We start from the raw sequence: 16,530 nt of genomic DNA, 5'->3' as shown, positions 1-16,530 counted from the left end.
ATGTCAAGCAATATATTAAACAGTAGAAATGCCATTTTCTATTCAGCTTATCAATTACCTAGACATTAATTTGAAAATGGGTTACTCACAAATAAAATATATCTAAGTATGTTCTCCTGTAAGAGATATTATATCTATAAGATTAGAAAAACTTTATGACCCCTTTGATTTATTCACTTAATATCCCAATACAATGGTATGTAATGTTACTGGAGAGAATATATAGGCAATACTCTCTTGCCTTCTGATTACAGCTCTTACGTTCACAATATCTCCTAAATCCTGTTAATATCTCTAAATTTAATTTAGTTCCATGAGAGGAAAGGAGTTTCTGGAGACAACAGAACACATTTTTTCCCATGGCCTTTTAGATCAGCCAAACCTTTCAAGACTTTATGGCAGGAGCTATAGCTTTAAAGAAATCTTATTTTGTAGCATGAGCATGGGCACTAACCTGTGTCTAAATGACTTAGTGAAATACAGTAAAGAATAATTTAGTTCTGGATTGAAAAGGGTTATAAACATCTCTCTTAAATTGAACAAATTACCAGCTATCCAAAAAGTATAATATATTGGCTTCTGTTCAAAAGAGTAACACTTAATGTTGGCAGCACTGCCAAAGTCTTGCTTTCTTATATTCCCCTTTTCCTAGAGAAAGTGATTAAAAGACCAGTTCCCATGCCAGCTGGATGCTTAAGAGCAGCAAAGGTCCTCTCTCAAGATTCAGAACTTGATATGGCTTAGAAACCGCTATGCTAACAGATAACCTCCCCACCGTTATAAATCAAAGCCATATGACCACATTAAAATTCTATCAGCTGTAGCAACACCCTGTGGTTTATAAAGTACTGTTGCCCTAACTCTGGAAGACATTTGGAATGATACAAAAGTTCTGCCCTGTTTGGGGTGTGTAGCTACTTTTCACAATTGAAAGCTTTTCATCCATAGCAAATGGCCAATTCTCTCTACCTCTTTACTTTTATTGATTTCATTTAATTGAAACCTTAAGAGAAAGGAAGAGGAGGCTCCAGGCATTGAGGTAGAAACAGAAAAAATGTTTTGCTGTTTTGAACTGTCCTTGTTATCTGCTGATTATAATTGCAAATAGCAAAAATTTTCCTATATAATTTAAAAGCTTGGGTCTTCTTAAAATTATACCGACATCTCAAAAATCTTCCAATTAGTATCCCATTGCATTTCAAACTTTTTCTTATGAAACCCTCAGTGAGACATATACATCTAAAATCTTGACACAACACACACAAAACACACACACCATAAAAGCTTAATCGAACAATACTTAACTTACCTTTATTATATATAATGCCTTTACTCTTATGAAATACATTTTATTTTAAAAAATACTTTTAGTATACTTGTTCTTCAAGGCACACTGTAGTTTGTATCTTAGTTTAAAGACACTGATTGATTCCAATGTGTCTTATCCCTAAATTAGAACTTTTGCAGGAATTACTTAAAGCAGAGGCTCTTCATATATAGATTCAATAAAAAGTGCTTAATCACTATAAGCATGCAGATCCAACACAGTCTGACAGATATTACAGTTATTAAAATCTGAAACAATTAATGAACTAAAAAAACAAATACATTTATTCTTTCATTTCTCCTTCAATGGTGTCATTAATTAAAAATAGTGATGTCAGCCTGATCTATGCAGAGTTATCTGCTCAGCCCTAGGGATAGATGAATAACAGTTGTAACGCTTACAAACCCAGGTGTTTTGTCAAACAAAATTAATACAGCTAAGAACAGAAAGTACATTTTTAAAAGAATCAAAAATAGTACTATTATTAAATACATTTAACCACATTTTAAATATGGTGAACTAATTAAAATCCAATCTGATAATGATTATAACCATGTAGGAAAATGTTCGATTTTACTCTCTAGTAGTATGGGAAGTTCTTTTTTGTGTTGATGAATTTGAAACACATAAAACACCTAATCAAAGCTCATGTTACCCTATTTTAATTTAAAATTTTCTTTACAAAAGCCAAAAGGCAGGTAATGTTATACTGTTCAGGTAAAATAAAACAGTAGACATAATTTTCTCTTATACCTATAAAGCATCAATGATAATCTATAATGAATCAGCAAAACTTTGAGAAAGATGGAATGGCAGAGATCAATTAGCAACTGCCCTCCCAATTCAGAAATCCTTTCTTGAGCATCTTTGAGAGAAGGTCATTTCATTAATGATGGTTTCAATTAAGATCTTTTCTGTGAAAGTGTGGAAAAATGTACCAAATAGTAGGGTTTGTTTATATTGGAGCCAGGCACCTAAACAAATATCTTTCAGAAAGTATTTTAAAGAAGCTAGGGGAAAAGTCACCACATCATCTAATAGTCAGTTAAGAGGGAGAGTAAATTAAAACAAAACAAACAAACAAACACAAAAAACCACAATATCCACTAATGAAGATCCCCTTAGCTATTCTATATAAGTTATGTGATGTCCATAATGTCTTAATTTATGCTAATTTGAACAGGATATGGTAGAAAAGAGATTTGATTTCTAATTAGAAGATTCAAATGGCTTGAGAGACTAATTTCTACAGTAGTCAAATACTTCATGGGCATCGTTTGAAACATGGGCATCGTTTTGGTCATACACTTTATAAGAAACTGAAAACTCCTTGGGTATTAAGCTACATAAAAGAAAGACCTTTAATTCCCATTGATTTAAATAGGCAAAACTGTAAGAATTATCTCAGCATTTTGATCACATATCCACAAGCATTGCTTAGCCCTGGTTCTCTTTTGCTCAGTCAAAAAAAAAAAAAAGATATAGTATTATTGAATCTTGCTAATATATACCCATCAACTTCTTTATTTTTCCCTCCCATAGCAACATTACATATTTTTTTCACTAATTTATTCAATTGTAAATTTAATTAAATGTTTGCACACTTGTTTTATTCTCATTATAATCTGGGTATGGAAACAAACAAACAAACAACTATCCATCTTTCTTGTTTGTAATATTCCCCAATGTGGCTATCCAATGCTGGCAAGCAACATTATGGTGCCATGGGTGAAGTAGTAATTTAATCAAATATAATTAAAATCACTGAAACCATTACTTTTCACTTTGTATTAATAAGGACTCTACCAGAAAAACCTAAAGCATTCTGGATATTTAAAACAGAGGGAATTTAATGGAGGGAGCTGATTACAAAGGGATGGAAAAGCTGAGAAGCCAAACCCAGCAGTTAGAACAGCAGGAAACCATTACTGCTCCTAGCATGAAAGAACAAATGGATGAGGCATAAACAGAAGCCCAAGAGCCAGTTATGGGGTGGGAGATGGAACAAAGAGGTTCCAGTGGGAGATGGAGACATTGCTGGACATTGCCCAAAGCAATGAAGAGGGGGAGGAACAAACACTCTGGCCTCTCACTCTATGTCCTCCATTCTCCCAAACTGCCTATTCTTGGCCAACTGCAGCCTGAAGACATGGGAGACTGAGAAATATGTCTGAGGAATTAGCTCCACCATCTACCTCCAACAGCCCAGAGCAGCAGAAGGCTGAAGGTTGGATCTGGTCAATTGGGCCCAGAACTGTCACATGGAGGATGTGAACATTTCTTGAAACGCTTCGGAAGTCAAGAAATACAGAATTAATTTATTTCATGGAGCAGTTTAATTACAAAGCCAATCTATTTAAAATAAGTACTTCATTAACATGTTTGTGTTCCAAGAGTTCTATAACTGCATGGGCTTACCAATTCTTCAGGATGAAAAGACTGTGGGGGAAAAAATTCTTTATAAATGTTAAAAATACTATTGCTCTTAAGTATAATAAATGATTGCATATTGATATGCCAAGTATTAATTAATGCTAATAGGTCAGCTCAGAAAAATCACAACACGTAATATTGTACCAATTCATTCCATATTCTGAAACACAGTTTTCCAATTGAGTCAGTATGACAATTTATCACCCCTTCTTTTTTTAAAAAAAAAAAAAAAAGGGAAAAAATCAGAATTTTAAATATACTTGTTCAATGGCACTATTTAATAAGTATATAGGTTTTTAAATAATGCCTTAATGTTTCAAAATTGAAATATCTATATACTTGAAAATGTACCTGGAATGTGTAGGGATGACTCAATAGATAATATGAGACTTTTCAATGATATTCTGAAAGTACAGCATAATTGATTTATATTGCTATTGGTAATTCTCCATTCCCATATGTAAATCATTTACTTTCTTGCATCCAAATAAAATGAATTAACTTAATCAAAGGCAAATGTATAGGAAAAATAAGCTGAGAAGTAATAAATACTTGTCATATCCAGTTGTAAGTCCACTTATAAAAGTTTTGTGTCTTCCAACTGATGTACCTTCTGTGGAAATGTGCTTTATGTTTTTGCTTTAAGCAAAAGTTTTCTTCCTTTTACAATATCATTTCAATCAACTACATTAACAGATGTGTGTTCAACTTTGCTCATGTAAAATATGTCACATTTAAGAAAAGACTCTCCTTTCCTTTGGTTAAAACATGACAAGCACAGAAGAGAATATTTTGAATTCATATCAGGAAGGTGACGTAAAATGTGCAAAATGCATACAGAAGAGTTGAAGTAGAAACATATTGAAATAATTTCCTTAAAATGACATGTATTTTTAAAAATGTTCAGACACTGGCAGGATGTAAATGAGGATGTTCCTTGTATTGTTTCCAAAGAATATTAAACATCTTGGACATGTTAACATAACTGTGTTTGTTAATAAGGTAAGAATAAAATAATTTAGTCACATTAAGACAACTGTAAAACTATATTTAAAAAGTCATCCGAAATTTATGTACTGATACAGAGCTGAGTTATGTTCTCCTTGATTTTCCACATATAGAAATACCAGATCCTGAAGTGTGATCAATGTGGTTCTATCATCTCCTGTCCTTTGCTATGTGGCCCCATGAAACATTAACTCAAATCTTCTACGTACTGCAAAATGCAATATGAAGACTGGAGAAAAAGTTACTTTCTCCATATACAGTTTAACAAGTTCTCTTAAGTATAAAACACTACTACATATAAATGTAGTTGCAATCAAAGTCACTTTTTAAGAAATTAATGAATGTTTAATTTGTGCTTGTAACTAATTACAATGTACTCTAGACATCCACGCATTCATTTGAATCCAAAGTTTAAGTAAGAGATACCAAATGTTACTTTATTGAGTAGGTGCATCCTTAAATACTTTATAAAGAAGGTCCAAAAAGCTCAAGTGAATCCTTCAGAGATTTATCAGTGCATAACATCATTAGAAGAAATGGACATTTTTGACATTTAATATATTGTTTTACTAACTTTAAAAGCCAAAGTTAAAGTGATAAGCATGCTGAAATTAGTAAATGAAATTTCATAGTAAGTCCTCTATTTAGGCTAAACAGAGAAGATGGTTTACAAATTATAGCTATGGGTAGTGGACCAGAGAATGTATTTCCCTTTTACATTATAACATGCATTAAGGAGAGTTTTGTTTTTCTTGATTCTTTCTCTAAAACAGATATTGTGGCATTTTGGAGATAAAAATGTAACATCCGACCTTTAAGCTTCTGTTTCATTAATGTAACCACAAGCAACAGAGTCACTGACGGACATGTATGCACTTTCAGGCCTTTGGCTCTTAAAGTTATTTGATAACTGTTATGCCACCATTTGCTTTTTATTGGAGACACCTTGAGGAATGTGTTAGATGAAAAATGGAGTATATTGTGTAAAACTTAGTAAATGATATAATGTAATTCAGTAAAATATTTTCTTGAGCATTAGATTTCTGTACCTTAATTGGGGCTGGAGTCTATAGTTGAGGGTAAATTTTGTTTATTTTGTTTTGTTTTCTATGAGTTACAGCACAACATCAAACACAATTCTAAATATCCAAAGCAAAAACATACTATATAACTCTGTAACATTAGTTTTGATGAAAAATATGTCACCTGACTTACACTCAATTAGTCTTTTAAGTTCTGTCTATACTGGTCTATGAACAGAGCCAATACCAGTTGCAGGAGAGGAGCAAAGAAAAATAACTGAGAATTTCTTGTAAATATATATGTAAAAACAGTTAAAAATCCATGGACGATGTAAAAAAAAATTAAAAAAAAAATAAAAATGGGATGCTCCCTAGAGAATTCTAGAATTACTATAAGCAAATTACTTTGGATAAAAAGTAATGCAGCTCAGATTTCTATTGCATATGACAAAAAAAAGGATTGTTTTTATTTTAAAAAACACACACTGTCATTAGTTAGAAATATCATTTAGAAAAGACAGAGATTCTAGTCTGTTTAAAAATGTTAAAAGTCAAAAGTTCCCTGAAATAGGATATTACAAAGTCAGGACACAGGAAAAAAAAACACAGGAGGGGTGAGGTACAGTGCATACAAGTAAACAAGGACTGCACCACACCGACAGCACGGGGCAGATATCTTTCCCACTAGTTAGAGAAGCTTTAGCATTGAAGCGATGAGCAAACTAGCCATAGGTCTCCTAGAAGCGAACCGCGGGTTCAGCTATTTTAATTAGCCCAGTACTTACTAGATTATCCACTAGGAGCAAAATGCCAAGGTAGATCCTCAAAAGACAAGCAGTCTAGCAAATTCTTCAGTTTGAAAATATTAATGCTCATCACAAATAAGCAATATGCTTCGACAAACATATAAATTATAACTCCCATTATGTATGTTTGCAGCCTCTGAAAACAGTGTGTCATCCTTACCACTATTGTTCAAACTTTTAAAACAAACTTAATATAAAGAACATAAATATGGGCTTAATTTATATCCTCTATGTGACAAAGAGTGCATTGCTTTTACCAACAATGAAGAGGTATTTTACTAGGTTATTAAAAAAATTATGCATTACTTTTGTGTATGCCCGGTGGCATTCTGTGTTTACAGCAAAGATAAGAAGATATTATAAAAGCACATTACTAGTTTATATTAGATACTATAATAGTATTCCACACAAATTTGGACTCATAATCATGTTTCAGAAGCTGTAGGTTATATACCACACCCAGATCCCAGTTCATTAAATTTAAAATATGTTACATGATCCAAACAGAAACATATCCCACTCTTTCACTTAGCCATGCCATGTATACTTATTCTGTGCAATCCACTCTTAGAAGCCAACTACCACCCAGTGGAGAGAAAGAAGATCTTTCAGGCAGATCTGAGGTGTACATCAGGTGAGGGTGCCGGGGGGAAGGGAGGGCGATGGGAAAAGAAGGAATAGGGGCGTTTAGCCTTGTTTAGATCTAAGTACTGCTGATCATCCACTTATGTTTTCACAAGAGAGAAAAGGTATCCAGAAGCTCACTCCGCAGTGTTGCTAGCGGTAGCATCAGGCTATGAATGTTCATTAATGACAAAACATTTCAATGCTCAAGCTTAGGGGAAAAGGAGGGAGAAGGGAGAGTGAGAAAAAGAAGTAAAACTGAAAATTGAAGGAGGGAGAGAATAGAGAAGAAAGAGGGAATAGAGAAAATGAGACGAGAGAGAGAGAGAGAGAGAGAGAGAGAGAGAGAGAGAGAGAGAGGTTGTACACATGTGTGAGTGACAGCATGTGGAACAGTAGAGAAGTGTGTGCCTTTTGAACAGTAAAAGAGAATCTGAATGTGAAAGTGGTTGCTAGACCATGGAAGAGCCAATGTGTGTGGGGATGTGAAGCAGAGACTGTGTGAAGGAGTGTGTTCAAGAAAAAGAGATTTGCCAGGGTGAGAAAAAAAATAGTACTGGAGGGTGTTAGAAGGAAGATGCATGTGTATGTGGTAGCGATAGGGAAAGAGATGGGGAATGGGACTGACAAGATCACAGAATAGGAACATTAAGGAGGAACAAAAACAGGGAGTGGGGTGGGGTGAAGAGTGGAGGAAAGGAGGTTAAATTAGAGAATGCAGAATTAGAATGGAGGTGATTAAAAAGAGAAAATTGAGGATAAAATCGGAATAGAAGGAAAGAATGGAGAGAAAATAGAAAAGGGAAGGAAAGAGGCAATGGATGCGGGGGGAGTAAGAAGAGGTTGGGGGAATGAAAAAAAAAAAAAGAAAGAGAAGGGGGAAAGGGGAGAAAACGGTAAAAGCGGTAAAAGGAAAGAAAGCTGAAGAGGGAGAAATTGAGCCGAAGTGTCCAACTGAGAGGGAAAATAAATGGGAGCTGGGAGCAAGCAGTTGGGAAAAGTCGCTTAGACTAGAGTCAAACAGCAACAAACCTGATAAACTTGTCAGACTCTCCCAGAGTACCCAATGCCAGTAAAACAGAGACCTCGTGAATGGAGTTTCAAAGTACCACCTGCCCCTCCTAACCCCCACGCTCCACTCATCCCGGGGCCACTTGGCGTCGGGCAAAGTGCTTTAGCATCACGAGCCCAGCTCACTACCTGCCCCAGCGGAGAGGGACCAGGCAGGGCTGGGGCAGAATTAGCACCTGGGTGTCTTGAGATGTGGTCTTTTGATAACAATCCCCATCAGCGTTATTACTCAGTTTAAAAAAGAGGGGGGGGGGGCAAAAAAAATAAATAAAAATAAAAAGGTGGAGAGAGAGAGAGGAGAAGGATAGACTGAGACAAGTACGAAAAGCACGCCGTTCTTCCTACCTAAGCACCGCCGTGTCCCCTTTTCTGACCATCATGTTGTCCACGGCCGCCCAGGGAAAGTCCACACTCTGTCCAGCCGGGAGGCAGGAGGGCAGGAGGCAGCACAGGCTGAGGAGCACCGCCGCCAGCCACTGGTTCGAGCAACAAGCACCCTGCACCAACAGCATCATGTCCATCCCTGCTAGGGCTGCTCACTCTCCAGAAGCTTTCAGCTCGCACTCCCCCACCCCCTGGTGCTGGCGTCTTCCCGGGAACCAGGCGGCGCGCCACAGGATTTTTTTTTCTTTTTTTCTTTTTTTTTTTGTGTGGATGGGTGGGTTTCTTTTCTTTCTTTCTTTCCCCTCTCTAGTTGTTGGGTGTTGTTTTTCTCTCTCTTTTTTGCCTCCCCGCCTTTTCCTCTTCGCTGTCCCTCCCTCCCTCCCCTCCCACCCCCTGGCACCACACTACACCTCCTCTCGGTTGCTTTTGGCCGAGTCCGGAGCGTGTCTGATTCTCGGGCGGCTCGCACACCATCTAGCGAGGAGGCGAGCGCGCGGCGAGTGAGGGAGGAGGCGCGGCGAAGGCGGAGGCTGGGCGAGCGGCGGCGGCTGCAATCGCCGCAGCGGCAGCAGCAGCAGAAGCAGCGCGGGGCGCAGCGGCCGCCGGCGGCCCCCGGCTCGCGCGCGTTGCCAAGCGGCCGTTTCCTTAGCAACCCCGCCCGGGGATTGGGGGATGCAACAGGGAGGGGGGCGAAATGAATGGAGGAAAAAAAAGGAAGAAAATGAAAATATCTATCAGGAGGAGGTATATCACAATTACGCAGACTGCGGGGGAAAGAGAGATGCCTCCTAGACAGAAGGCTTCCCTTCCTGGCATGTGCCCTGCTTTTGCTAGAAAAGTCTCCGTGTCGGGCCGAGGAGGAGAGCGCAGAGGAGCGCTTGGCTTTCCCTCTCCCGTGCGTTTCACCTTTGGAGGCACCGTAACTTTCAAATCCTCCAAGTTGTGGCCGGCGCCATCATGACGCCTGGGACTGAGAGGGTTTGTTGTTTCTTTTTTATTTGTTTCCATTCTCGCCTGGGCGGCTGTGCTACAGTTAACAAGCAGCCAACTAGTTCACTCTTTACCTCTTTTCGGAAATAGGTAGGGACAGTGGGTGGGGCTGCTTTTTGAGGGGACGCGCAGGAGGTGCATGCAAGGCTTTGCAGTGGAGCAGCTGGAGTGTCTATAGGGTCAGTCAATACGGTTTGGAGGACGCCTCCCTCCCCCGTGTGTGTTGACACTAGTGTGTGTGTGTGTGTGTGTGTGTGTGTGTGTGTGTGTGTGTTGAAAGTGTAGAGTGTGTGCATGTATGTGAGTATATGCCATGCGCGTGCTCGTGCGCGCGCGCGCATCGTGCACGCCGGGCCAGTGCGCGCTCTGCACGCAGGCGCACTGAGAGGGCCCGGGAGGGTAGAGCGGGGATGCAGAGCCGGGAAGAGACTACAATCTAGTATTTTAATTGTGTAGAGCCAGGCCGTCCTGTTATGTAAGAGGCAGTTTAGCCCGTTGGAGCCGATCAGGCGAGATGATCAGCGCATCTGTATCCAGGCAGGGCAGGGTTATGGGGTTTAACGAGTCACAGGATTGCGTTTTTTAACAGCCTCCAGGCCAGGATGGACAGGCTTCCTGCTCGGTGGCGCAGAACCTCTCCCCTGCCTCCCCCGCCGCAGCCCCTTAGCCGCTCGCCCCGCGGCTGCGAGCCGCTGTCCTGGCCCACGGCAGAGTGGGGTGCTGGGCAAGGGGTCGCCCCCTTCATTTTCTACTTCGTCCCTTCTTGAATGCATGTGCAGCTTTAAGAACCTTTAGCTATTCCGGGTTGTTTGCAGATCAATGAGAGAGAGAGAGCCGAGGCTGGAGTCAATAGCAGTTACGCCAATCAGCCAATCAATCTGGTTCAGTGAGGAGTTTGGAAAGCAAAGCGGGGAAGTGAAGGGGAGACACAAGTAGAGTAATTAAAAAACACGCTCAGCACCCGCTTCCTTCTTCCCTTCCTCCACCCCTAGCCTCCTTAAGCAGCCTTTAAAGATGTTCTCCGCCTGATCCCAGTTCTTCTTGGAAGAGATAAATAAAACCTCGCACGTCCCTAACTCGTTTTCCATAATGCTAGCAGGGTCCTTTGGCAAGGCGCACAGAAGCAATAATCTCTGCAGGGGTCAGCATCCGGCTGCCTCCCCAGACTGAGCTCTTTACGAGGCGGGCAGGGAGTCGTTTTGCTTGGCGGTAGCCGCGCTCAGAGTGATTTTTATCGCGGTGCACGAGGATCTGTGCAGAAAGGGAAGGGTTCCATCACCTGTGACCACTACACTGGCTGATGGAAGAGCCCCTAACCAGCATCACCTCCCCGCTGAACCGACACTCCAAGGCTTGGCAATTAACCAAAAACGTTTGCAGCAGGAGTTACTGATGTTATTGGTATTCAAGCCTAACTCTCAAACCCAGCTCAGAAATTGAGAGAGCAATGGTATTCAACCGCATTTTGAAACATCAATAAAATGTTAGTCATTTGCGGGTGAATGGAAACATTCTCCTTACAGTCTTTTACGCTAGGGAAATAATTGTCAAATGAGAGACTCATGCTAATATTGATGCCAAATAGCTAGATCACACTGTCATCGTGTTAACTGCATTTTTTTTTTCTTTCTCGCGTGGTACACTGATGGATAAAGCTTAAAATTATCTAGGGCAAACGGGGGATTAGAAAAATCGACATGTCATGTCCATGGGCAAAATTATGCAGCGTTATTTAGAATTCTCTCTAGAAATAATTGAGATTCATTTGAAGAGAAGCAGAAGACACAGCTTCCGGCATTCTGACTCAGTTTAGCTCTATTTTATGCAGGAGTGGGGTGCCAGCGTTTTCTAGTACAAGCTATGAAAAGCATCCTTTTGTAACTGCTGTTTCCCAGAGATCTGACATCTTCTGGGAGGAAGGAGGAGGGAGCTGGGATTTCTGTGACCAGGGATGGAGCTATGCAGCGGTTTTAATATGTACAACAACCCTTCAGGCTTGTAAAAGGAAACTAGAACCACTTCTATTTTAAAGGCAAAGAGTTTATTTCTATTTTTTTAAATCACTTCCACTCACTGATCACAAAGCACTTAACTCTCACAAAACCCACAGGGAAGCAATAACTAAACCTAGTTTATAGATAGATATGTGGGCTAGTGGAGAGATTATTTACATATATGTGAGGCTGTAGCTACAGTACTTTTGCTGTTCCATGGAGGGAAATGATTTTTAAAACTTCTAGGACTTTCTTCTCCCCTCCCAACCTTTCTAAGGGAATATATTTGAGAGGATTTTACAGGGTTTTGAGATCCTAGATTTCTTCCCAGCATAGATTAAAATCCTGGCAATCTTGGCTCGTTCTGAGAAAAATAAAATAAAAACAAGAATATGAAAGAAAGGAAACCTCCCTGCTTAGTTAGCACATAGGTCCTTAGTATAATTTGTTTTTAAGTATCAAGAATAGGTAACAGCATTGTTTGAACTTTTTAGTGGGTGTAATAGAATGGTCCCTTGATCACAGTTTTTAGGAACTGACATTGGAATGAATTACTACTTCCTTTGAGTCATGTACCTTTATTTTGTTTTCAAAGCTGGACTTCTAATATTTGAAGAAATGTGATAACCGGTATGGAGTGAGTATGGAAAGAGAAAGGTGGAGCCTGAGTATAATTAGTGACTATGACATCATGTAGCTTGATTTTACACCCTTGTTTTTCATGACCAGTGACTTCAGTGTTATTGAAAAGATAAAGTTATAATACAACTTCCTTAGTTTAATTAGCTTGATTTTTATTCCACAGTGCAGATGAAATTATTATTAGGGAAAAAATTTAGACTATAAGTTCACATTTGTTTTCTGATACTGAATGAGTAAACCCAGGAACATTTTTCATGCTATTACTGTCTAGGCATGAGAAATTTTAGGCAAACAGGTCTCAGGATCTAGTGGAAAGAACTAATGAGATACCTTTGTAATTCCTGAAAGAGTCAGACAGGAGGCTCTTATAAACAGGACATATGGATAATAACTCCTTAACTTGGGCCGTAATTGATTTTCTATTTAATTAAGCTAGTTTAAGCTTGGAGCACCTTATCGAATTAAACTGACCAATAGTGATGATTTGCAGATCACTGTCAGAACTAAGATGTTCAGGGAATTTGTCCGGGGGTGGGAAAGTCTTCTTTTATAGAAAGGTTTCTCAACCCAGACACTTTAGACATTTGGGGCAGGTCATTGTGGTCAGCACTGCCTTGTACATTGGAAAACATTTAGCAGCTTCCCAGGCCTCTACGCACTAGATGGCAATAGCACCAGTAGATGGCAATAGTTGCGATAACCAAAATTTCACCAGATGTTGTCTAAATGTCCGTGGATTAGGGGAGAGAGGGCAAAAATCACCTCAGGTTGCGAAACTCCATTATAGATTACATTTATAAAAACATATCATCTTGTGCTTTCACAGAAAATAGTAAAGCAGGTTTGTAGGGGAAAAGTATTTTATTTGAATTCAATAGCTACCAAAGTAGCTCCCCCTTATCGATTAAATCTCTACATTCACCTGCCATGTGATGGAGTGACCTAGGTTAACAAAGATGTAATGAATTTAAAGGTTGATTATAAATGTCTTTCTATGATTTCTCTGTGGGAGCTCTTTTATTTAAGCCAGAGTTGAAGTGATAGTCCTTATTTTATAAGAAATTGTCACTTTGTAGTCATTTGAATAAAAATATAAATAGACGGTGAACTTCTTTCTTGCAAGAAAACTTAAACCTTTGTATTCTTTATATAGTGACAGCTATAAGATGCACAGTCAGGAAATAGCTATTAAATAAAGGAAAATGAAAACAAAGTCAGTTCCCTGTTAAATCACTCTATGTAAAATAAATCATATATTCATACTTTTACCACTTTAAAAAATATCAACTTATCTATTAGATGTAGATAGGCAAAGAGGTAAGAAGTTTGGTTTTTGGTTTTGTTTTTTTGGGGGGTTTTTTTGGGGGGGCGGGAAGGGGGTTTCAAGGATACTACACTGTTTTCAAAGCTCTTTAAATTATTGTCATAGATTCTCACTGAAAATTTCACCTAAGTATTTAAGCCAGAAAGAGAAGTCTTACAATAAATGTGAGTGGTTGTTTGTTTCCAAGCTTTGGCAATTATGAATAAAGCTGCCTCAATCATCCATATGCAAATTTTTGTGTGGTCATAAGTTTTCAACTCCTTTTGTTAAATACCAAGGAACATGATGCTGGATCCTATGGTAAGAGTACGTTAAGTTTTGTAAGAAACTGCCAAAGCACCTTCATATTAATATGAAAATTGTCTGAACCACATCAATAAGCGGACTTCCAAAGTGGCTGTACCGTTTTGCATTCCCATCAGCAATGTATGAAAGTTCTTGTCCTCCATATCTCCACCAGCATTTGATATTGTCAGTGTTCTGGATTTGGGCCATTCTGACAGGTCTGTAGTATCCTATTGTTTTCCTTTACATTTCCCTGATGACATATGTTGTGAAGCATCTTTTCATATGCTTATTTGCCATCTGAATGTCTTCTTTGATAAGGTGTCTGTTAAGGTCTGTCAACCAAACTTTATTCAGTGCAAACAGCTTAATTATGTTACAGCATGGAGGCCGCTCAGTAGTGTTACAGCTCAATTATGAGACAGCACAGCTCTAGAACAGCACAGCTCTGGAAGAGCGTGGCTCTGAGGCAGCCCTGGGGCAAAGTGGCCTGTGTCTAGGTCTCCCTGGGGTGACTTGCTTCTCTGGTTAGACAGCAGTGCTTCTTTCCAATATGGTCGAGTCCACTCTGTCCTGCTCCAGTTTGATCTGGATGCACACTCTGCTTCACCTGTTCTACTCTCTGGCCCTGAGTATAAGACATACCCCGTGCTTCTGATTGAGCTCCAGCTTTCCTGGAAAGGGGAAGCGCTCTCTCTGAGACAGAGGGGAACTAATTTATATAAAGAAAGGTTCCCCACCTCTCCTCTCTGATCGGTCTATTCTCATGCAAATGAGACTTCAAATCCTCACAGAATCCAAATCAGACGTTTGGTCCAAAAAGCAATCTTCTGATTGGTCAGAATTGAGCCACTCTGATTGGCCAGTGAAGACGCTGCTGATAGGGACATAGCTGGAGGGCTCTGATTGGACAGGGACAGTCTCAGTTCTATTGGTTGAAATAGAATTCCAGGAACTGCTCTGTAAGGGCTGACTCAAACTGCAGGAACGAAGAGCAGGCAGGCGTTTTAGTGCAGGAAGCAGGCAGCTTAATTCAGGCTTCTTCCTGAAGTGTGGCTTGTGTGAGAGCTCAGCAAACATATCTGGGACATTATTAGTCACTATTTCTTCAAAAAAAATTTCAGCCCCACCCTCTGTATCGTTTCTTTCTGAGACTCCAATGGCATAAATGTTAGCTCTTTTGTTATAGTCCCCTAAGTCCCTAAGATCTGGTTTTTTTTTGGTGGTTGTTTTTTTCTAGTCTATTCTCACTATTGTTCAGAGGAGGTAATTTCTATTCTACCTTTGAGTTTACTTAGTCCGTACTCTGTCCTCTCCATTTTGTTGTTGATCCCATTCTTTGAGTTTCTGTTTTTGATTATTCTACTGTTCTGTTCTACATTTTTATTTTAGTTCTTTATACCTTTTGTTTATTTTTAGTTGAGACTCTTTTTCTTTGCTGAGACTCTGTTTCTTTGTTGAGACTTTTTTCTTTTCATTTGTTTCCATCATGTTTTTCATTGTTCAATGAAACATTTTTAAGATAGCTTCTTTAAAAACCTTTTCAGATAATCCTAACAGTAGTGTCACCTTGGTGTTGACATCTATTGATGTCATTTTCTAATTCAAGTTGAAAGTTTGCTAGTTCATGGTATGTTGATTTTTTAATTGATTATTTTGTTATCATGAGACTCTGGAAATTATTAAAATCATCTTTTTAAATAGTATGCTCACAACCTCCTCCTAGGATAAAGGGCTAACGTCTCTAGAGTGCCTGATCAGGGTAGAAGTCTATGTTCCCAACCGTAGGGGGGTGGTTCTATGTTATTGATAGGCTGATGTGGAAATTCAGGTTCCCACTAGGCCTCTGTTGCTAGTACTCTGGCTGGGAGAGCAGACACACTTTTTTCTTGCTCCCCACATGGTCTCCACTGACACCACTGGTCTCCTTACTTGTAAGTGGTAATGAAACTTCTGACTCACCCCGAGGCCTCCTCTAACATACTGGCATGTGTTATCACTGCCTGGTGGGAATGAACATCCTGGCAACTCAACTCAACCCTTTTTAATACCACCACACCGCCCTCATTCCCACTCCTGACCCCAAGGAAGGAGGTTTAAGAAGCTTTGTGCAGCCAGATTTGTTTGGGGGAGTATTTGGCTGGGCTTGAGCAATTATTGTTTAAAAGCTTTCTTCTTGCCAGGATGCCCCTTTTCTGGTACTTAGGCTACACTGAGCAGGCTTTTGTTTGGGAATTTTTGTCCATGCCTGTTGGCACTTGTAAATTGCCAGCCTCTCTAGTACTCAGTCTGGCACAATGCATGAAGCAAAAGGAAAACCCAGGGAACACACAGCCAGGTCACTTCATAGGTCCTCAGGCTCCTGGCCAGTCTGTTTTCTCTTTGTCAACATTCAGAGTTATCTTGTGTTTGTTTTACATTTACTGTCAGTGTGTTTAGTACACTTGGTGGAAAGAACATCTAATCCAACTTTTCTAATGCATAATGACATTTTTTTTTCATTAAAAATTTTATTTTTCTAGTAAGCTCAACCTAGGTTTTCATCTCGTCTATCAGTATGTTACTTGAACCAAGCTTGTTTTTTACTATTATAGAATATAATGAAAGTAATATCTATTAT

General features: G+C 39.2%; 1 protein-coding gene across 1 annotated transcript in view; it reads right to left on the bottom strand.

Moving 5' to 3' along the window:
- NEGR1 (neuronal growth regulator 1) overlaps nt 1-9,051 on the bottom strand; it is an 893,227-nt gene extending 884,176 nt beyond the window's left edge. The window contains exon 1 of the mRNA XM_059689178.1: nt 8,637-9,051. Within this exon, the coding sequence (XP_059545161.1) occupies nt 8,637-8,812 (176 nt within the window). The 5' untranslated portion in view covers nt 8,813-9,051. The remainder of the gene's footprint in view (nt 1-8,636) is intronic.
- Between the last annotated feature and the right edge of the window lie 7,479 nt (nt 9,052-16,530).

Source organism: Myotis daubentonii, chromosome 3 (assembly GCF_963259705.1).
Source record: "Myotis daubentonii chromosome 3, mMyoDau2.1, whole genome shotgun sequence".
Lineage (NCBI taxonomy): Eukaryota > Metazoa > Chordata > Mammalia > Chiroptera > Vespertilionidae > Myotis > Myotis daubentonii.
The sequence above is the reverse complement of the archived record's forward strand: the minus strand, read 5'-3'. Positions and strand labels throughout refer to the sequence as shown.